At 35.9% G+C, this 24,266-nt stretch overlaps 1 protein-coding gene across 1 annotated transcript; it reads right to left on the bottom strand.

Moving 5' to 3' along the window:
* Window positions 1-12,418: 12,418 nt before the first annotated feature.
* Window positions 12,419-19,677, bottom strand: LOC104899190 (deSI-like protein At4g17486). Its single transcript, XM_010686331.4, has 4 exons — window positions 19,359-19,677; window positions 14,610-14,867; window positions 13,200-13,487; window positions 12,419-13,094 (listed from the first exon to the last, which is right to left on the bottom strand). The coding sequence occupies exons 2-4, from the start codon at window positions 14,818-14,820 to the stop codon at window positions 12,850-12,852; spliced, it is 744 nt and encodes a 247-aa protein (XP_010684633.1). The 5' UTR covers window positions 14,821-14,867; window positions 19,359-19,677; the 3' UTR covers window positions 12,419-12,849.
* Window positions 19,678-24,266: the final 4,589 nt, after the last annotated feature.

The raw sequence follows: 24,266 nt of genomic DNA, 5'->3' as shown, positions 1-24,266 counted from the left end.
AGAACGCCTGTCCATGCCTTCCAGACGAAAGGTGCCATTCTGAACTACTTCGATTATTTGTAGGGTCCTTCCCAATTAGGGGTGAGCTTTCCTAGCTCCTTGGCTCGGCCGACTGCTTCCATCTTTCTCAAGACGAGGTCTCCAAGCTTCAATGGACGCCTTGCAACTCTTTTGTTAAACTCCCTCGTCATTCTTAACTTGTACAGTTGCATTCTCAGCAATGCATTGCCCCTGACTTCGGGAACTAAGTCCAAAGCCGTCCGAAGAGCTGCCCAGTTAGCATTTCTGAATACATCATCATCCTCAGGGTTGGTTCTTCAATCTCTATAGGAAGGACGGCCTCAGAGCCATATACCAACATGAATGGAGTCTCTCCTGTGGAGTTCTTGGCCGTTGTCCTTATTGACCATAAGACCAGCTGCAATTCTTCTACCCAAAGTCCTCTCGCATCATCTAACTTCTTTTTGATCCCGGCCGACAAGATCTTATTAAAAGCCTCAACCTGCCCATTGGCCTGTGGATGAGCCACTGCAGCAAAGTGAGCTTTGATTCCTTGATCGGCCAACCATTGACGAAGCTTGGGTGTTTCAAACTGCGGTCCATTGTCAAAGACGATCGACTGGGCATACCAAACCTTGTGATGAGGTTCTTCAGATGAACCCTTTGACGTCATTGGTGGTAATGCCTCTTAATGCTTCGGCTTCAACCCTTTTGTAAAGTAGTCAACAGCTACTATTACAAACTTTTTCTGGCGGCGCAATAGAAAAAGGGCCAAGAATGTCCATTCCCCATTTAGCAAAGGGAAGAGGGAAGAGGATTGGAGTTAAGTAATTGGACGGTTCTGATAGATGTTGCCATGCTTTTGGCAACTATCACATTTTTTGGCATAGAGCAAGGCGTCGTCTTTCAAGGTCGGCCAAAAATAGCCAGTCCTCAGAGCCTTTTCTCCTAACGTTCTCCCTCCAATGTGGAAAGCACAAGCTCCTTCATGCAGCTCTTTTAAAACGTCCAATCCCTCCTTCTGCTGATGCACTTAAGAAGAGGTCGGTTGAAGGTTTTTTGTATAAGTCTCATTCCACAACTCGAACCACTTGTCCCTAGCCTTCACGTACTTAGCTTCTAAAGGATCAAGAGGCAACCGCCAGTCTTCTTGAACTCAATAATGGGCTCATCCATCATCTCCGGCTGAGAATCAGAACTTCTCGGCATCAATGCTCTTGGCCGCCTTGACCTCCCAGAAGACTGTTCTAGGACATCCCCTTCAGCAGAACTGGCTAGCTTAGAGAGAGCATCAGCCTGATGGTTTTCAGATCTAGGCACTTGATCTAGGACGAATCGTTTCAAAGACTTGATCTCCTCTTTGATCAAGTTCATATATTTACCATGGACACCTCCTTACACTCAAAATCCCGTTCACTTGACTGACCCCAGCAGAGAGTCAGTTTTAGCCTCAATCTCCAGGGCCCCACCGCTTTGCACATTTTTATGCCGGCTAAGAGAGCTTCATACTCTGCCTCTTGTTTAGGCCTGGAATTGGAACTTCATTGCATACTCAAATTTATCCCCTTCGGTGATTGGAAAATGATTCCGTCCCACATCCATTCGCAGTGGAGATCCGTCCACCATTAGGGTCCAATGCCTCTTCCCTCTGCTGGGTCTTGGACGCTTTCTACCATAGGCCGGGTAAGCTCTACAATAAATCGCTAGAGCTTGCCCTTGATTGCCTTTCGAGGCTCGAATGTTAAGTCAAACATATTAGCTCAACGGCCCATTTCAACATTCGGCCAGATGCGTCCATCTTATGCAACACTTGCCTCAGCGGCTGATCTGTATAAACAAGAATGCTATGGGCTAGAAAGTAAGGCCTTAACTTCCGGCTGGCCATCAACAGCGCCAGCCGAACTTCTCAATGGACGAATACCTGCCTCCGCGTCTTTCAAGACATGGTAACAAAATAACGGTATTTGTACTAAGTCTCTCTCAGCCAAGAGAACAACACTTACAGCGAATGGACACACGGCCAGGTAAACGTACAGTTTTTCTCCCTCGGCCGGACTGATCAGCCTAGGCAGCTGCCGAAGATGATCTTTAACTTGTGAAGCAGCCTCAGCTTCTTCCGTCCATTCAAACTTGGCATTTTTTTAATGGTTGCAAAGAAATGGTGACATTTGTCCCCTGATTTTGAAAGAAACCGTCCAAGGCAGCCAAACATCCCGTCAGACGCTGAACTTCTTTGACTTAGACGGGAGTCATATTCATGATTGCTTGAATTTTGTCGGGTTGGCCTCAATCCCTCGCTGATCGACCAAAAACCCCAGAAATTTCCCAGCTACTACGCCGAATACGCATTTCTGCGGATTGAGCTTTAACTTGTACTTCCTCAAAGTGAGGAAAGTTTCTCTTAAATCATCCAGATGATCCTTTTCTTCTCGACTTTTGACGATCATATCGTCGATATAAGCTTCCATATTTCTCCCAAGTTGTGGCTGAAACACAGTGTTGATAAGGCTTTGAAAGGTGGCCGGCGCATTTCTCAGGCCGAAGGGCATCCGGAGCCAGCCATAAAGCCCTTTCTCTGTGATGAAGGAGGTTTTATCTTGGTCGTCTGGCCACATGGGAATCTGGTGGAAGCTTGAGTAAGCGTCCATGAAACACAGCAGTGCATGACCTGCTGTAGAATCAACCAGCCGATCAATCTTGGGCAACGGAAAGCTGTCCTTAGGACAAGCCTTGTTTAAATCCGTGTAATCAACGCACATCCTCCATGTGCCATTCGGCTTCGGAACCATCACAACATTGCTACCAATCTGGATAATAAGTTTCACGGATAACTTAGATTTGAGCAGTTTTGAACCTCTTGGTCAACGGCCTGATCCTGGCCGGCCCAAGATGCTCTTCTTCTGCCGGAGGCTTCTGCCCCGCTCAATATTTAGCCTATGCACGCCACCTCAGGATCTATCCCAGGCATTTCCTCTACTGTATAGGCGAAAACATCTTAAAATTCTCTTAGCGTTGATCAAAGCGTCCTTGATCTCAAATTCAGGACGGACCCAATCTTCAATGTCCTTTCTGGACGATCTGGTTTTAAACAGATTTCTACCGGACTTTCTACCGCTCCGGACGTTCTAGTCCCAGGTCATATATTGCCATAACCTCCTCAGATGAATTCTTTTCTTCTTTAATAGCCAAACACTTTCTTTTCTTGCTGGGCAAGAGCATTGACGGCTTGTTCTCAGGAAGAGGTTGCACTTGAACCTTCTCCATCTCTTGCTTTAGCTCAACAATCTGACCCTTTACCTTCTCGGCCGAGTCATCTTCCCGGTCCTTTTGATGCTCTGCCTTTTCTTTCCATGATGATGGTTTGAGAGTGGTAAGGTAGCATTCTCTAGCAGCTTGCTGATCTCCATAGAGAGATCCAATCTTCCCCCCATCACACTCAAACTTCATTAGCATTAAGTGGGTCACAATAACAGCCTTGATGTGATTTAAGGTAGGTCGTCCAAGAATGACTTATAAGCGGTCAAGTCTCGTACTACCAAAAATTTCACAAAAAGCGTCCGGCAGCATTTTCTCCCCAACCCTGACGGGTGAGTGACGGTCCCCATGGGATGGATGATCCTCCGCCGAAACCGATTATAGGGTGATTTACAGGCACCAGTCATGTTTATCAAACTTCAACGAGACAAACAATCAGCACTGATTATATCAGTAGAGCTTCCGGTATCAATCAGAATTCGCCTAACCCTGAGGTTGGCAATCTTCATTTCCACAACTAGGGGTCATCATGCGGCGTCCTTATCTTCCTCGGTCCAGCTCGCTGACACTATTTTGGGGAAGGGATCAGACTCGGCCTGGTTGGTGAGCATAACCTGACTGTGTTCCCTTAAATAGTTTTTGTGGCCGCGATTTGTTGGACCTCCGGCCGCAAATCCTCCATGACCATTACAACATCATCATCCGTGCTATCACCATCCATTTCTTCCTTGACGGTTATCTCTTTTCTGGAATTTCCAGCCTGACGAAGGTAGGTAATTGTTCATCTTACCCTTTCTGGCCAAATCTTCTAATGCTCTCTTCAAGTGCTTGCATTCATTGGTTTCATGTCCACAATCCTTGTGGAAATGACAATACTTGCTTTTGTCTCTGTTACGGTAGGGCGTCTTCATTTCGGCCAGCGCCTTTAACTCATGCTGATCTTTAATTTCCATAAGAATGGAATATTGATCTTTGTTGAACTCTATAGGTTCAACTGAGGCCGCCGGCTCAGACCGCCTACTCCTCTTGGACGAGGTGGTCAAAAAAGTCATTGCCCAAGTTTCAGCTTTTTTGGGCGGATTCTTTTTTGGCTGAATAGCCTCTTCTACCTTCTTTACCTCTGGCTGTTTTGCCTCAGCACAAACCTCCGTGGCATGAATGAATGCTTCAGCTTCCTTCAAAGCTTCCGTCAATGTGGTGATTTTCTTCTTGACCAAATCAAACTTAAAGCTTCCTGGTCTTAAGCCTCTGATGAAGGCGTCAAACACCACTCCCGCATTCAGATCCTGGATCTGCAACGCTTCTAGGTTGAATCTCTTCACATAACCTCTCAAGGCCTCTTTAGGACCCTGAACCACCTTACCTAAGTGCATGCTTGTTTTTTGTTTCTTGACGATTAGCCACAAAGTGACTAGTGAACAGGATACTGAGCTCAGTGAAATTGTTCACTGAGTTAGGCGGCAGATTGTTAAACCATTTCTGAGCTACTCCCTTCAACGTAGCTGGGAAATTCTTACACCAAGTAGCATCGTCCACCCCTTGGACATACATCTGATGCTTATAGGCTGATAGATGATCGTCTGGATCTGTTGTTCCATCGAAAGGTTCGATGGTTGGGAGCTTAACCTTTGGGAAAGGAGGGGACTCCATAATTCTGATCGAGAAAGGAGTTGGCCAATTGATCTGGAGTTCCCCAACCTGACCCTCAATGGGTATGTGCTCCCGGCAGTACTCCTTTAGTACCGGATTAGAAGAGGTATTAGCTAAGGCTTGACGCCTGTACACCATTGGCTGCAAAACTGTTTCCTCTTGCCTTGGCTGAAAAGCCGAAGGTCCATGGCTTCGTCCTACTGTTCTGGACGGGAGCCTCAATGACGGGTCCTTCATATAAGGAGTGGAACCAGAGGCTGAACGCTGTTGGGCTGCCACCCTCTTGGCCTCCAGATATTCCCTAGCATCAGTTTCCATTTTGTGGCCAGTAGGGGGAATATTGTGTCCTGGATGGACTACCAGTCTCCAGTCCATCTTCCTCCTGGAGTCACTAACAGCTGGCTGCTTTCCCTTGGAAAGCGGCCTGGTCAACTCTGGCCGAGGTGGCCGGCTAGTCCCTGGACGACCCTCTTGGGACCTCCCTTTGAGTGGCTCTGCTGCCTCTCCTCCTGGACTTATCTGAAAGAACAACATATTGTTCTTAATCTGCTCTTCCATGACAACGGCCATTCTGGCCAGGAAATCATTTAAGACATTCTCCAAGTGACCAGCTGTCACCGGACGATCAAGGTTTTCCTGGATGACTGGAGTCGCAGTCCTACCCTCCAGATGGATGGCAACATGGCCTCTTTCCCGTCCACGGGGTGGCCTCTCGTCGTCCATAGTGTCTTCTACCTGAACTCTAAAACTTCTGTTCCTTGCGACATTGGATGAATGACAATCTGTCATCGTTGCGTCTCCCCACAGACGGCGCCAAATGTTACGTAGTATGAAACTAGTAAACTAATACAACAACTCCCAACTTCGGATTCTTAATTTAGAGACTTGTGCAACAATGATTGGCTCAGATCCCGGTACAAACTTCTGACCAGCAACCTGCAAAAAGGGACCCACCCTGGAGGTTTGGGTGGTATTTCCCCCTCCGATGCTTAAGTCAGATATCAGGGATATGAAGGAACTTTTAGAGAGAGAAAGTAGAGAGAGAGAGGGAGAATTTTATGGCAGAATAACAGTACCATGCTCTGAAAAACGTACCTTTCCCCTGATTTCAAGGACTATTTATACTGTTTGAAATGACTGTTGTACCTTGATGTCACCCTAATTTGGGAGCATCTGATTGGCTGAGCAATAATATCAGGACACGTGGAAAGTGATGATTGGTCAATACATTTTACCTTTTAGCTGAATCATGCTTTACTTTATTGGGCCTAAATACAATTTCAGGGCCACAAGGGAGCTTTTTAGTACACCTTTTCTTCAGAAAAGTGTACTTTAGCCCAAAGAACCTGCAGGCCTTTGTACTTTTCTTTGCATAAACAAATGTCGCCTGTAGGGCTGAAATAGTACCATGTGTCATAAGAGTAGCCGTTGATTTTTAGGCAACAACATGATCTAATCTGAACTTATTTTTTCTGATCTGAACTGATCTAATCTGAACTGATATGATTTGATCTGATCTGATCTACAAGATTTTATCTTTTATAAAATATATTGTTACTATTATATTATTACTTTGTAATTCATTATTATGCAATACAGTACATTATAAGATCTTATTTATAGTATTACTGTTATTATCATTTTATTTCTATTACAATTTTTACATAACTTTTATTATTAACAATAACAATTATTATCATTATTATAATAACAACAACAATGATTATAATCATAATAATTATTATTATTACTAAAATAATTATATAATCCAAATCATTAATTTATAAGAGCACTTATACAATGTTTCACACTTTCTCTTATAAAAAAATGTTTCACACTTGAGAAGTCGGCAGACTCAACTCCTTTTTTTCATATAAAATAAAATAAGATACACAAACAACTATTGCGCAAGAAAAAAAATAGCGTGCAACTTCAAATAGCTAGAGCGATTTGGAATTCAATAGGAAGAGGTATACCGAATCTAAATTTATAATTTGTATCTCACACTTAGCTTATTTTGAAATGTAATCCGAACTTAGTAGTTTCATTGTCATGAATCTAAGCTATCATATTTTATATATATCTCTTATTTTTGCGTCAATCTTATGTTCTTAACACGTGGCTTTTAATTTTCTATTATTTAAGAACAATAAAATAACTTAAAATAATGATAACAATGACATTTATAATGACAACAACAATATTAATAATAATTACCAATATTAATAATTAATAAGTATAACAGCAACAATAATAATCCTTTTAAACAAATGTACTAGTAAATAATAATATTAATAGTAATAATGAGTTTTTAAATATAAGCATGATATGATCTGAACTTAATTTTTCTAATATGATTTGATCTGATTAGATCTAAAATAAGCAAAAATAAGGTGAACTGAACATAGCGTAAGAGCATATACAATGGGTAGGTGGGTTTTTGTTGGTCTTTATATATTTTTTTTCATTCTCTCTCCTTTCCTCCTTCTTACCCCTCACATTTCACTAACTTTCCACCAATTTATCTTTTTTTTCTCACAATGGGTAGACTAGTCCTACTGGTATACTCCATCATACACTCTTTTTCCTATCAAAAATATTCTTATTCTTATATAGAATAGATAATTTTTATTCATGTTTTAATTAGTGATATATTAATTACTTTATATACATTTTGAATAATTTTAGGTAGGAGAAAGTTATTAGAAAGAATTGTAGGTTGTGTAAAAATATGGTAAAATATATTAAATTTAGGCTCAATTTATAGATAATTTTTTTTTACAGTTGTAATGTAATTTTTTAGATAAAATTATAAGCTAATTTTATTTTCTTTAAAACAAAAAAAAAAAAAAACAATCTGGAAAAAAAAAACAGCAATAATAAAGCAATATTGATACATATGACAACACCCCATTCGTTGCTATGCACACCATCCAAGCCATGGTTGGTCTAGCATTCCAGACCAACCAACTCCAAGGACCAATTGCTCCAATAGTAAAACTAAGTAAAACTAGCTTTACTTTTTGCTAGACCAACCAAAACCAACTCCATTGCTCATGCTCTAAGGCTTTGTTTGGTAGGGCGTAAAAATGAAAAAAAGTTGAAATTTATGCGAATTTCAAATTTTCACAAAATGTAGAAATTGATTTACTTACTTTTTGCTTCTTTACTTACTTACCGTTCCTACCTATGTTCCTATAAATTACAACTTTCCTTATGACTTTCAAACAACTTCAGGTAGCATTTATAAGCCCGTATTTCATTTTAATTGTAGAATTTTAATTTTAGAAATTGAAATAATGATATTGAATTCCAATTTGAATTTCTGAAACTTGTTTGGAAAACATGGGTATTGAATTCCAATATTTCAAATCCATGTTATTGTTTGGAAAATATTGGAATTGAATTCCCGAATTCTAATTTCATGTTATTGTTTGGATAACCTTGTAATTGCATGCAACAAAAAACATTAAATTCTTAGCAAATAAAAGGCATTTGACATTTCCAATAACCCAAAATTATCACAACAAAAGTTATCTCATCATAGAGAGCAACTTTTATGAGTAGTATTTGATAGAAAGAATGGAAAAAACCTACGACATATGGAAGTATATCAAACTACTCAACAAGGCACACAAGTACACAAACAAGTTTATCATCCTATGGTAGATCTTTCAACATTACAAACTCATCGGGATTACGATTCATAAACCTTTTTACTGCCCTCATAATCTGATTCCTATAAATGTCATACACTTCAGACACAAACAATATGTATCTCTTGACAAGTGGGGTTCAGAGTGTCTTATATTTTGCTATGCACATATTCTCTGAAGTACTCATCGAAATTGTTGACCGCATCAGCTTACTATCTTTTTGCGCTTGCAAGAGAACGAAATGGTTGGATCCTTGGATGAGCTCTTTCCTTCACTAATCATTTCCTCATCCATGGCATAAGGCTGCCTCATCATGTTGTTCTGAACCATCCCAATAGTTCTATCTACACCAAATAAAAGTGCATACATCTTTCCAATTCTCTATGCACTTGTTGCGATAGAGCACAAGTTAAGGCTCTAAACTAATAAAATATAAAAATCAAGCTAAAAGAATCTAGGGCAATAGTTCACCATGTTTATAACTAACTATAATGCATTTTATTGACCATAACTTTAGTATCACACATAAACATTCTCTCTTTCTTCTCTAATCCATCGAGACATCCTAAAACCTGTATTGTTTTTCTCCTTCATTCTTTGCATACAACCTACATTAGATGTTTAATTTAGATTTAAGTCAAATATTTGAGCACGAATTTGCAATGACAATGTCCACAAACACATACTTTGTTTTTTCATTTGATAAGATGTTTATCATGTTTGGAATGAAAGAAGAGTTTGACACATATTTATCAGAAAGGGTAATATATACTGCCCATTGTTAGATGATAACTTGCACTTGCAAAAACTTTGAAGAAACAAATCAGATCACTTTTGGTACCGAAAACTTAACTTTTGCATTGTGATATGATTTGTTTTAAGTTATTTTTTCAGGTTGTCTTTTGTATTTGACATTTTATTCATAATAGTTAAATAATATGAAGTAATAGTTATGTTGCTAAAATTGTTGTATTTTCATGCCATGAGAATCATGCACATGCGTTCAATCACAAAAATACTACATAAGTATATGTGCAAAAGGTGGATTAGATATGTAAAGAGGAAAGTGTGGAAAAGAGAAATGAACAGTAGGTAAACCAATGTAACCCCATGGCGATATGAAACCGCGAGAAAATTAGTTCTACTGTCTCATTCTCAAAAGTCAAGATAATGAAGATGCAAGAAAGGCACTTCAAGAAGTCTACGAAAATACTGCAATTATAAACAAAGTCTTAACTACAAAACTAATCGTAGAAGAACGATGCTCATCATCAAGTACAACTACATTGGTTATTTTATACTCGTATGGTTCAAAAACAAAAAGAGGAAGTGCAAGAAAGAAAAGTCATTTTGAGAAGACTACAAAAATAAATTTCAAGTAAGAACCAAACTGAAATTGGTACAATAAATACTCCAAATGCTAGGTTGTTTTAAGTTATTTTTTCAGGTTGTCTTTTGTATTTGACATTTTAGATTTGTAAAAAAGTTGTTTCTTCGTTTATGTTATATTAGAAACCAAAATAATGCTCAATTAACCTTAACTAACTATAGGACAACACTAACTAATGTATTGAATATGTTAACTAAAAAACAATGGAAGTCTACATACATATACTAGCTTTAAACTATTATGCTAAAATACTTAACTAATTCGCCAAAATATTATCGTGAGAATTTGTAAGACGCGGTCCGTTTTCTAAAATATATATATCTTAGGCTGGTCAGGTCTCACGTTAAGACTAACGTGAGACCGTCTTTTTTAAGACTTTGTGTTGTTTGGAAAATATTGGAATTGAATTCCCGAATTCTAATCTTATGTTATTATTTGGATAACCTTGTAACTGCATGCAACAAAAAACATTAAATTCTTAGCAAATAAAAGGCATTTGATATTTCTAACAACCCAAAATTATCACAACAAAAGTTGTCGTATCATAGAGAGCAACATTTATGAGTAGTATTTGATAAAAAGAACGGAAAAACCTACGACATATGAAAGTATGTCAAACTACTCAACAAGACACACGAGTACACAAACAAGTTTATCATCCTATGGTAGATCTTTCAACATTACAAGCTCGTCGGGATTACCATTCATAAACCTTTGTACTGTCCTTATAATCTGATTCCTATAAATGCCACACACTTCAGACACAAACAATATGTATCTCTTGACAATTGGATTTCGGAGTATCTTTTATTTTGCTATGCACATATTCTCTGAAGGACTCAATAAAACTGTTGACCGCATCAGCTTAGTATCTATTTTGTGCTTGCAAGAGACCAAAATGGTTGGATCCTTGGATGAGCTCTTTCCTTCACTGGTCATTTCCTCATCCATGGCGTCTGCTGCCTCATCATGTTTTTCTGAACCATCCCCAATAGTTCTATATACACCAAATAAAAGTGCATATATCTTTCTAATTTTCTATGCACTTGTTGCAGTAAGGGATCACACTTTTGTTTTCTTGAAAAAGGGAGTAGAACATGATATATTTCAGCTCATACTATAGCACATCCGTATATATATATATATATATATATATATATATATATATATATATATATATATATATATATATATATATATATATATACACACACACACACACACAATCGGGTTGCGTACATCATCCTTGTATCATTAATGGTATTTTTTGCAATTATGCAACTTCTCAAACTAGCTCCCAATTTTTTTACTTTTACATAAATTTCATTTACTTTTTGACCAAGTTTATTTACTTTCACTAGTTTTTCCCTTACTTTAAATATCAAATTAAATTTATCCAAAACGATACTTTCACCAATTATAGATTGAAACTAGTTCGTGTTCCGAGCTATATGCTCCCTACTATTTACCAACATTCATTTGAAGTTTTAAAAATAGAAATATTATCTTGTGTTTGAATAATTCCCCCCCCCCCAACAAAATACCAATTAAGTATTGTAGTGTAGTTGGTTAGTATTTTAACATACAAATGAGAACTTGAGAAGTCAGGGGTTTGAGTCCTAAAAAACACATTTTTATTGTATGATTTCTCATTTGATTGTGTGGAAGAGGGGAGGATTCATGTGGCAGCATGTCATTTATTTGTCTTGGATCTTAGATATAAATAGATATTAGTTGTCAATTTTGATATTTTATGGTCAATAATGCAAGATATTGTTTTACAAAAAAAAAAAAACAATTGTAGTAGAACTTGGATTCAGTGAAACAAAATAGCCTTTGGTCATGTGGCTCCTATCGCCACCAGGATTGTGCAGATAGGGTATGAAACAAGATCTCAGTGGCGAGAAACGTTTACTCTCTTGTCATTGCTGCCTAGTATGGAAAAGTTTTTACTATGGGATCTCTCAATGCAATCGAAGAGATCACATGGGTCTCTGGTAAGAGGGGCCATCAGTAGGAATCTATCAAAAGGGCAAAAAAAAAGGGCGAGACAAATTTCTGTTGGAATCAGTTGGACCTATTCATCTCCTGCACTCTTAGCAAGCACTAAGAGAAAATCTTAGCAAAATCTCCGCTTCAAGCTGAACTCCAAGCTGTTTAGTGGGCTATTAGAGAGGCCCCATAAGCTAACAGCTATCATTTGGACTGACTGCATAGAAGTAGTAAGCAGTCTACGTGAACCACAAGCTTATGACAAATTCCCCGAAACTCTCGTTGACAGTATTCAAGAGGGAAGAAACCTTCATTTGAATGTAGGAAACTCACCTCTAAAGATGTACAAAGAGCCCAGATCTGGCCATTATGGGCCAGAAAGGCTTGTTGTGTTTCCTTGTTTCCCCGTTGCCAACAAAAAAGTATTGTAGCACAACACACTCATAAACTAGTAACAAACATACAGAAGCTGACATGCAGAAATTGAGATTGCAAGATCATATCCAATCATTATGACTGAGATGCATCTCATCAAGACCTTTTCTTAAGAAAAACAGCCCTGAGAACTACAATTTAGATTATGAATCTTAAGCCACTGAAAGCTGGTCATTTGTTGGATAATCGTCCAGCAGAAAATAGAGACCATAAACTTGGTCTGTTAGCAGCAGAATAAGAACTAGATTACAGTAGTGAAGCAAGATACAAACCAGTGACCGCGATGAATACAACAAGATAGGGAAACCATAAAAATGACATAATTACAGCTTAAATTACACTTCCCCTTATCCTTGCTCCTACAAGCTTACAGAGCTAAGATTAGCATAGCAGATGCAACTAAATGTTCGAGAACGAACCTCAGAAAAGGCCCTACAGGGATTCTTTTTTTCTTTCTCCTTTTTTAGTTTTTTACCTTTCGGTTAAAGAACGCTTTTTGGAACTCTTTAGTTCGCATGAAGGCAAACAGCTTTTCAGTGGAGAACATAGAAATAATGAAGAGGCTGACAACTGCTTTTGACGCATAGAGATGGATGACAGACAACTGAAGGCATTCTTTAGTCTTTTCTTATCACTATCATATGTTACCAAACTTGTATCTTCTTGAACAACATTAATTTTTAGAGTTTCAGGAAGTACACAGTTGCATGCTGAACCTGCGAAGAGAGAAGTTTTAAGATAAAATGTGAGGAATTTGCTGCTATATACCCACAAATACTACGCATTGTACTTGCAGGTGGTATGTACCAAGAAAACCATACCTATCTTGGCTAGTCGATTAACCCAATTCGGGATTTTCTTGGCAGTTAGCTTGTGGCACACATCCTTGCAAAAGTGGTTACAGTTTTTGACGATCAAGTGGTATGTATCACCATTGTAGCTTGCAGCATGCCTCTCCATAAACTCTCTGACTTCCTTTGTGTCCAAGCAGGTCATCCCGATAAATATCGACTTCCTAAACTTGAACCCTGGACATTGTCGTGGCTCAACCTCAAAAACACCACTAGTTGGGTAATCATGTGCTCCAAATGCATATTCTACGCCATGAACTATCATGAGCCAAAAATTATATTATTCTCTTCTGTTCATAAATGCAGTAGGAAAGGTGGGAAACCATAGTGAACATATAATTTTTGTGCATCACCAGCATTGCATCAGAAATGGACAAGCAAGTTAAACATCATAATACCTAGATCTCTGGTGTATATCTGAAGCAACTACTCAGATTCCTGAGCTATATAGTTCAGCTAGTAAATTAATCATACACGTATTACACATCCAACATTTTGTATACCTGTCTAGGGCACAAAAGGCACATTAATTGAATTACTCCAAAGTCCAATGTGGTTAATGCAAATAATAAACTGATAAGATTGTATTTGGCCTTTTTGGGTATCAAAATTTATATAATATTTGAGCTCCAGAGATATCAATAATTCCCAAACCACCAATACCCATTCGCAGTTAATCACATTAGTCATTCTTCCACAAAAACAATGACATATTTTCACAAACTTCATTTACATTTATCAACTGGAACCTCCATTTTATTTTAGAAAGGCAATAATAAAGATTCAAACTTTACACCACTTCTTATATCAATCCCACCTTTGAGATGAGTCAGAATAAACGCAACTTCAGGAGAAGTATTTTCATTATAGTGACATATGTTTTGTGACTATTCATCAGACAAGTGAAACAACACCTGAAATAATCATGCACATACAAGCCTGAAAGTTGGATTTATCTAAGTAAATCAGAAGATGAAATCAATCTAAGAACGTGACAAAAGAAAATTAATGCTAATTTTCTCACGTTCTACTTTCATTCAATAAAAATCTTTGTTTATAAAAACTGGGATAGGAAACAAGATCCTGCAGGCTATATAATGCGGAGTAGAAAGTATATAGCTTATTTCTCTTTTTTCTCTTTTCCTTTTTCCATTTTGAGAGGCATTATTTCGTTATGAAGAATGCAGGACAAGCATTGATAGAGGAATCAATATGCTGTCATCTAGACTGAACATATCACCCCCATAGAAAGCATAAATGCAATATAATTTTCCCTAGCTTACATATTTTGCTATTGTGAAAGGAAGGAGCCTAGAAAGTTCACCCAAAAATACTACTGTTGGCAAACAAGAGTGCATTAGTTAGATAGTAGGCATCTACCTTCCACACCAGAGTGAAATATACCAAGGCCCGCCCAATAGAGATATCCATTCATCGGAGTAAGGTCATAAACATTGAGGTAAACAGGCGTATTTGCCGGATCAGAGCCAGATGACTTCGCTTTGGCAAAGAAACAAAATCTTGTTCCTGGTTTACCCCTTAAGCGCAGAGGCATCAGAGACTTCCATCCTTTCTTTGTTGCAAATTTCATTGTAGTGATGGCAATGGTATCTTAATTTCTCCACCTACAGTTGAGATCTGCAAATGCGGAAAAAAGAAAACCCCACCATAATCAGTGTCAAAACAAATAAAATCAAATAAACAGTACCAAAAAAGTTGAAGAAACTTTCTTTAAATGGATTTTTCACTATTCTCTTCCCGTTATAAAGGAAATTTGTAATATTGCTATTCATCCATATTGGGGAGTCAATTCTAGCCAGAGTAAAATAGGAACATATGATTCATCCTTATTTAAATGCTATATGATGGTGTCATCAACTAGTTAACTAACAACACAAAAATGAAGATGGTTCACTCACTCTGTAATTTAAACCAATAATAGATCCAGGGTGTATATAATATTCTATATTTCTATGAGACACAAAGGCAGCTAACTGGTAGTTCCCATCTAATGGCTGATCTTAACATACTAGATTTTACAACATTCCACTACTCTGGAAGAGAGGGCGATCAGACAACCACCCTAATGTGTACACGATGAGAAAAGCAGTCCATCTAATGGCTGATCTTAACATACTAGATTTTACAACATTCCACTACTCTGGAAGAGAGGGCGATCAGACAACCACCCTAATGTGTACATGATGAGAAAAGCAGTCTCATCAGGTTAGTAGAAAAACAAAATTAATACAGAAATTAAAAAACATCACCCTTTTGAGAGACTACAATAAGTATGCAAAATAGCATTTATATCCCAATGTAGGCCGATCAGCGAAAAAGTGTCAACAAGGATTTACGGAAACCATCTCATCCTGAAATTTATACCCATTGTCTTTATCAAATTACTATAATGTACATATCTATCCACAAGGACCATTATATAACTAAAAGGGTTTTATGTGAATGAATTTTTACGTATGGATCCAAACTCCCTTGTCCAGTATTCAAGCGACTAATCCACATGAACAGCAACTCAGCTGTACAGGAAGAGATGTCGCTTAGAGTCTTAGTAGCTCCATATTGCAGGAAACATACACATTATGGGAAAAACATCAACGAAGCCACTAAATATAGAATTCCACACACTACTCTAAACTAATAAAAGATAAAAATGTTGATATCTACTATGTTACCACGTTCTAAAATATTCGATTTTTCCACCACGTTAAATTGTTCAATAATAAAATAGTCAAATAATATACATATTTTTCACCGAATACACTTGAGTAACTTTTTCTTTTTCAACAAATATCCTCCAACCTTTAAAAATTCACTATATACATTTCAATTTCCTTAGATTTCACCACACCCCTAATGACTAACGAACATAAATATTATTAGTCATTTACCCTAACTTACTCTCATAGACCACCGTTAGAACACCAATTATGGCCAAAAGAAGGAAAGAGAGTTATGAAAGAAGAGAGAGAAAAGGAGCCATGGAAAGTGTTTCAATGGTTGTTAAATGAGCCAAAAGAGGTTAATCAAAAGTTTAGTCACGGAATTAAATGACAGGATCAGTAACAATCTTCAGTAATTAAGGACACAAGGTGAATTTCAAAAAAAAATTGAGAGGATATGGTGATTTTAAAGAATATGAGGGGCATATGGTGAAATTTTACAGTTAGAAGGTATTTGGTGGGAAAAAAAATTAGTCGGGGATATTTGGTGGAAAAAATCTCTCGGGGATATTTAGTGAAATAAAAATTTACCCAAGGATATATGGTGAAAAATCATTCTAAATATTTGTCTACTTAATTAAATTTCCTAAGTCTATATTGTTGTCAAGTAAAATACTAATGCAATTTTAGTTGTGAGTTTTGAGTACTAATGCAATAGCTAACTCCTCAAGTGATGCTTATTTTACAAAAGAATTCATACTCAAGTTGCAAAAAAGCAGTCTATGTAGGATTGAAACATAATATACACTCAAATCACCAATCTGTTAATCTTCTAGAATGTTAATCAATCATTCATAAGAAAATGACATCTATTGAGGTTTTCAGATCCATACATAGGAAGAAATCCAAATATGTTGGAAGAGCATAGTTATCAAGTTCTAACACTAGAGGGAAGGTAATAATGGCAATATGCATACTAATTCAATATTAGAGCTTGATAGAATCGGTTTAAAAACTTTCAAAAAAGGGAAACCTCAATAAAGAAGCCTAAGAGAAGTGAAGGAATCAAGGTGATTTAGCTATTTAAAGTATGTTCAAGTTGTAAATCAAGCTTCACAGTAGCTAATTACGTATATTGGGATTGAACCTGCAACTTGGATACTTGATTGATGTAATTGAAGGTTTGCAAGTAAGAACTCGATAAATTTTTTGGCCAAGTCAATTTCATTGTTTTGTAAGTTTGATCACAAGATGCAAATATGTAAGCATGTAGAAAAACACACCCAAATTAAAGTAAAGCTCAAATTTGGTCGATTATGAAAGGGTGCTTTGTCTTGTTCAAGCAAACTACTCAAAACATTTCAAATTTTTAAGTCAAACAGAGCTAATGCTCAACTCTAGGAAGGTCATTGACATTTTTTACTTGCTTATACAGGTTCCCAGTATTAATAACTATTAAGTTCCCTTACCAAAAAAGAAAGTTTAAGAATGCCCAAGCCACTTGTTTATCTGATTTTTGTAGGCTATAAATAGTCAACTAGATTCAGTTTCGTAATCAATTTGGGTATGGGGTATGAAATTTGCCTCGATTCGCGAGATCATCTTTCTGTAAATCTCTAAAGTTCTTATATCCTCAGCTTGTGGCATTGTATTCACACCAAAAATGGGACGAGGTAACAAAGAAACCCCCACATCACCGTAAAATGATTTATCCTGCAAACAATTCCATAACTTGGCTACTCAAAATGCTGCAATAAACAGACCTAAGGGAGAAGGGTACTATTGGTAGTGCATTATTATTAAGTTGGAGGTTAGCTTGAGGAATATGTTAGAGAGTTAGGAAGGAATAAATCCTATAAATAAGCATATTAGGTAGAGAAAAATTATGTTGAAAATTGTAGTAAGAAGTTAATAGTATTAGATTTGGAGAGTGTCATTCCTCTTGAAACATTGGCATCAATGGTGTTTAATCACCTTGATTACCATTAATTCAATCATATCTTGCTTGTTTTCTTCTTAGCCCTTGTCCTTCCTCCCTTAATCTCTCAGTTATGTCCATAATCTCTCTGTTTTGGTCACTCAGCTACGTTCATTCATAGCAAATTTCACCCTCGCTAACACCCATCCCATTGCCTTCATACAGGGATACAACTATACAAGTAGGAAACATAAGCTCACAAGATGAAAGCAATGATAATCTTATTAAAATGTGATCTCATTATTGATGCATGAGCAGTAATAAAGACCAATCTCAACAGTCCAAGATTATTAGAAATAATCTGCTAATATAGTTTCAGAAATTAGAAACCTATTAACTGGAACAAGGACATAAGCCAAGTCTAACCAAACCCAAGTCTCTGTTTGAACAGCAACACCCAGACTAGGCTAAAATTGTATTCCAAGTTGATAATGACATTTAAAATTTCCTTGAGCAGTCATACATGAACTTTTTCTCTTTCATTTAGAGGGCGACCACTATGCCTTACTTGGCCATAGTATTAAAGATTTCTTTCATTGTAATGATTAGAGCAAGAATAAACAATTAAAATAAGAACCATCTTTATTTTGCTTATGACTTTAGATGGCTTTCTATATGCTGACATCTTCCAAGAGAAGAAAAGTAAAACCAAAAATAAATATAATTTGTGGTTCCTAAACTAGAAAGAACAAGTATTACATTACATATAATTAATCACATATAGTTGGGTTAAACTTGCTCTATATAATAAAAAATAAAAAATAAAAATTAAAAAATAAAAACTGAAAAAAGACACAAATTATATATAATCTCTAGTTCTGTACCAATATAAGTTGGGTCAAACTTAAAATAGAAAGGTTCAACTAATCCGCAGTTTACCAACTGGCTCTGACATGTCAGGAAACATATACTATCAATTGAAAATCCGTTCCCATTATATAAAAAACCCCAACACCAAACAAAAGTGGTCTGCACGTTCATCAGAAGACCCTACAAGGTGGGTGGACTAGCAATACTTGGGGGCCAAAACTTATGAGAAAGATGAAGGGCATGAACCAAACTATCATGAACATACCATGAGCAGTAATAGCAAAAATTAATATATAATACAAACAGTTACTGGTTTTGACATGAATCAATTGAGTTGAGACCCGATTTCGAACTACCAATTGTAACGCAGAAATTAAAGGAAAACACACAATACAATGCAAGAGCAATGGATATATTGGGAATGCTGAGTTTAAGCTACTAATACCAGTAGAACTCATATACCAAATAAAATACCAGAACATCACTATGTTCAGGATTATCAACATCACATTTGCAACAACAGATGCTTCAGATCTGCCTAAGCATAAAGTGAACTGTTACTGAAATAGTATTATAAAATAAAATTCAATTGGAATATGCACCCAATAGCTGAAATAGAGAAAAATCAAAGAAAATACATACAAGAGAAAGGAGACTTACAGGGAATAGGAAGGAGATGGCATTGGAAAGGGAGCACCCATTAGCATTCTCATCCTATGCTAAAATGGGATATCTTCTAGAGTAATTAATTACTAGCTTCTCTGACCAAAAACTTCAGATATCTTCTAGAAAAATCAAAGTAAAACAAAATCTTCAGATATTTTCTGCTGGGCAAAACTCAAAAGCCAAATCCAAGTTGCCGTGGTAAATCCTCTCCCTCTCTCTCCTTCTTCCTCTGTCACCCTCTAGCCTCTACAAAATTGAAATGAGAAGCAGCCCTTCGGAGTTCGGGGTGTGGGTCTTTGAATTCTAGTTCTAGCCTAATAATACGGGAATGGACAAGAGGGAGCCGGAATAAATTAATAAAATAAATACTTCATCCGTTTTATACCACCTCTGCTATTCTTTTTCTTTGTAATAATACAAAAAAAAAAATTAAGACCTATTCTCCCTAACTTATTTTCAATTCAGCTTCATTTTTTTATAATTATTTTGTTAAATATTATAATTGTTATTATTTTGGTTTGATTTATTTTACTAATTACTCTTATTATTATTATTATTTATTTTTATATCATTATTATTATTAATTATTATTATTATTTTTATATATTATTTTGTTTACTATAGCTTTACTCATTAATATTACTATTATTATTAGGAGAAACATGGTTTAGGTCAAAAGCACAATAAATCCACGTTTTTAGCCTATAAGCCAATCAAATCACGTCGAAACGGATTATGATGCAATTTTGCACGGTCCGAATCCAATCATTATTTTTACGATTAAATATTATTATATTATTAAATCTAATTATTAATATAAATTTACTTCTTTGATATTATTGTTATTATATAATATCAAGTATTAATATATTAATACAAATAATATAAAATAATTATTATTAATTATCATTATTACCATTAATTATTATTATTAATTTATGATTATTAATATTATTTATTTATAACTATCATTTAAAAATATCCAAAATACTATTATTATTATTCATTAAAATAATTATTTAATACTCCCTCCGTTTCCTAAAGACCTTCCCTCTTTCCGTTTAAGCGTGTTTCCAAAAGATCTTCCCTCTTTTACTTTATTCCTTATTTGGAATTTTCTTTCCCCTTTTTACCCTCTCATGTCCCTATCATATGGTCCACCATTATATTATTAATTCAATTTTACTCCCTTTCTCTCTCCTACTTTACCCACCCCACACCCCACACCCCACAAAAATGGATCCTCCTTGGTATCTGTAGGAACAGTAACAAGGAAGATCTTTAGGAAACGGAGGGAGTATTCGTATTATTATTGTTTAAATATTATTTATATATTTATTACATTCAATTTAATTCAGTTCAATTCAGCTCAGTTCAGTTCAGTTTAGCTCAGCTCAGTTCAGTACAGTTCAGCTGTTTTATGTCGAAGAGAACAAACCCTTAGGCAGAACCCACCCTAATTAAGAGATCAACCTAAAATATCCTTACATATAATGAGGGAAAAATCAATACAATAACGAAGAATAATCATACCCCTTATAGGCCATAAAACCTACAGCTTCATTTACCTCCCGACAACAATGCAAACCACTCTAGACTTCCAGCTTTACAACCTTCGCACCTGCATCAACCATAACTAGCATTATACACATGCAATGCTTGCGTTAATTTGAAAACTTATTATTTTATTAGAGAAATCTCCGCCTAAAACAACCAATAGAATTTATAATCAATACTCCAAATAAATTTTAGAAACTTTAAAATACTTTAAATCCCCTTTAAAAATATTTAAAAGTTATTTTAATCATTAAAACTTCAATTACTTATATTCCCTAGCATAGTACTACTATACTAGTCATTAAAATCCATAAAACTTCATTAATAACAACCTTTCTAATAAAATTCCAGCAACTTATAATTTATTAAAACTCCCTTTAAACATACTTAAACATGCTTAAATTCATAAGTTTAATCAATTTCATAGTTTATAACATGCTACTATGATTTTTCAATCTTTAACACCCTAAAAATTCATGCTTTGATGATTAAAAATCCAATTTAAACATAATAATCAAATATGAATTTTTATTTCAATACATAATTTATGTAATCATAGATTATCATTAAAATAGTAAATTAGGCTTCTAATCATAATTAGTACTAACACAAGACATAAAAACATAATCTTTAATCAAAACTTGAGGAAGAAGTAAAGTAATCAAACCAACACAAGAAGAAGAACAAGGGGAAGGAGTGCCGGCAGCAGTGGTCGGTCGGTGGTGGTGGTGGTGTGGATAGTTGAATTTCTTGTTGAAGAAGAAAGTATTTCTTGAAATAGAAGAAAATAAGAGGAAGAAAGAAAATCGTGAAGAGGGAGAAACAAGGAGGGTGTCTGGTTTTCTTAAGTGGGAGGAGAGAGAAAAATTTTTGTGTGGGTAAAAGACCTGGGTTGGTTTGTGGATAATGTTGGTGTGATCGTGAATCCAAAGGGAGAGATGAAAGGATCTGCTATCACATGCCCCCATTAGAAAGGAATGTGCTGACCTCTGGCCAAGAATTGCAAGTGTTGCGAATGCAATTATTTAAGAGAGAGCTCTTGCTCTCTAGTGCCATATGCCGATATCTACAATTTCTAGATAAATTTGTGTTTAGAAGAAATATTTCAATTTTTGTTAGGGTTATACTTCCTTTTCCGGGTTGAACATTGAAAGGATCTAAGTTGTCCATGCTAAAGAAGGAACTTTGTGTTCAATTGTTGTGTCTTAAAGTTCAAGGTATTTATAAATATGTTTTCCTTTTAGGCTTAGGAAAAGGCAATTGGATGTTAAGTAGGATTGAATGATGAATAGGATTGATGAATAAACTCCTAACATTACTAGAAGTTCTTTTTCCTAGTCTAATTAGTATTTGGATTCCTCAAGCCCATTTAAAATCTTTTCCAAATAAAATTTCAATTTTTTTTAAAGCATGCCTTAACAAAATATTTTAACTTCCTTAAATCCTTAAAACAATTCTTTTGACTTTCAAAATAGTCAACCTTTTAAATAAATAACTTATTTTAAACTAAATTATATTGAAATATAAATATATATATACTAAAATATATTTATAAAATCCATAAATTTAGGGGAGATTACAATAATTCTCTAAGTTTTATATTAAAAAGGTATTTTGAAAAATAGATGATTCGAGGTGTTACAAAGTGGTATCTCGGAGCGTTGGGTTTTATTGGCCTTTCGTGCGAACCTTAAATTTTTAGGCGCCTAGTTACTTAAAATGAATATCATAGAAAACGAGCTTCTACTTATTCGTTGTGCTTAAATCATTTTCTCGAAACATGTTTCAATTTCAAAAAGGATTCGAAAATGATTTTTGTTAGGTTCAATTTTTTTATTATTATTTGGTTCGAATTTTTTTATTTTTAGTTCTTTCTCATTATTTATTACTCCCTCCGTTTCCTAAAGATCTTCCTTGTTACTGTTCCTACAGATACCAAGGAGGATCCACTTGTGTGGGGTGTGGGGTGGGTAAAGTAGGATAGAGAAATGAGTTAAAATAAATAAACAAATAAAAAGGGTTAAAGTAGGAGAGAGAAAAGGAATAAAATTGAATTAATAATGTAATAGTGGACCATATGATAGGGACATGAGAGGGTAAAAAAGTAAAAAAAAGGTTCGAAATAAGGAATAAAGTAAAAGAGGGAAGATCTTCTGGAAACGCACTTAAACGGAAAGCGGAAGATTTTTAGGAAACGGAGGGAGTAGTTGTTTATTTTAGTACTCTTAGCTTATATTTTATTTTACTTTATTGATTTGTGAGAGATGGGTAGTATAGGAAGGACATATAGTATAAAAATATTATGTCTGTATTTAGATATTTAGTTCAACATGTTTATATATTTTTTTCTTCCCTGCTTAACTGTTTAATGTTATCCCTAGCCTTAAATTATTTGTTTATTCTTGCTTATTGTTTATTGTGGGAATATATGCTAAATGAGGGTATTATTTAAATCCAGATGTCGTGTTCATTAGTTAATGGACTCCTAGATATAACTGATAGAGAAGCTACTCGAGTATGAAGCTACTCCAACCCAATTGTATTGAGTGATGATGAGAATGATGAAGGTCTGATAACGAGAGTTACACTAGCCTAGAGGTACTCATACATCATGTGTTAAAAGTAGGCATTCCTGATAGCAATGATGAGGTCATTCAAGAGCTTGATCATTCTAGAGGGTAGACCAGAAAGGACATCTACCATGTTGTTGAGAATTGCTTCTACTATGACAGTGATGATAATGAAGACTTTGAAGATGAGATGTTCACTCCAGAGAAGTACAAGTAAAATAAGAATAGGACTGATAATGTAACTCCATCGACTATTTATGTATGTGTTTAAGATTAGTTGTTGAATAAGTAACTAAGCTACATTGGTTTGAATTTCTTTCTTTGGTATCTTTACTTTATTAAGGAATAAGTTTGGTTTACTATGGATCGGAAAAATATTCACTAGTGGAAAAACCTTATATGTCACTTAGTAACAAATGCGATTTTTATAAAACCGCATCCGAAAATCAACATTAAAAATGGGAGGGAAAGTTGAGAGTACAATCTGATATGATCCTCTTGTGGACCGCATCAGATTAAATAAACTGATGCGGTTTATTTAAAATCTGATGCGGTTTGGTGGACCGCATCAAATTTTTGTTATTTTTCCGCTCAAAACCCACGTTTCCAACCTTTGGCCCAACATGCTCATTTATGGCCCATCACACTTATAGCCCAACACGCGAATTATAAGCCTCTAACACTCTCCTCTCCTCTCCTCAGACCCAAACTCTCTCTCTTCCCTCATAATCCTAATCACCCTCCTCTCCTTAGACCCAAACTCTCTCTCCTCCTT

Source organism: Beta vulgaris, chromosome 1 (genome assembly GCF_026745355.1).
Source record: "Beta vulgaris subsp. vulgaris cultivar EL10 chromosome 1, EL10.2, whole genome shotgun sequence".
Taxonomy (NCBI): Eukaryota; Viridiplantae; Streptophyta; class Magnoliopsida; order Caryophyllales; family Amaranthaceae; genus Beta; species Beta vulgaris.
The sequence above is the reverse complement of the archived record's forward strand: the minus strand, read 5'-3'. Positions and strand labels throughout refer to the sequence as shown.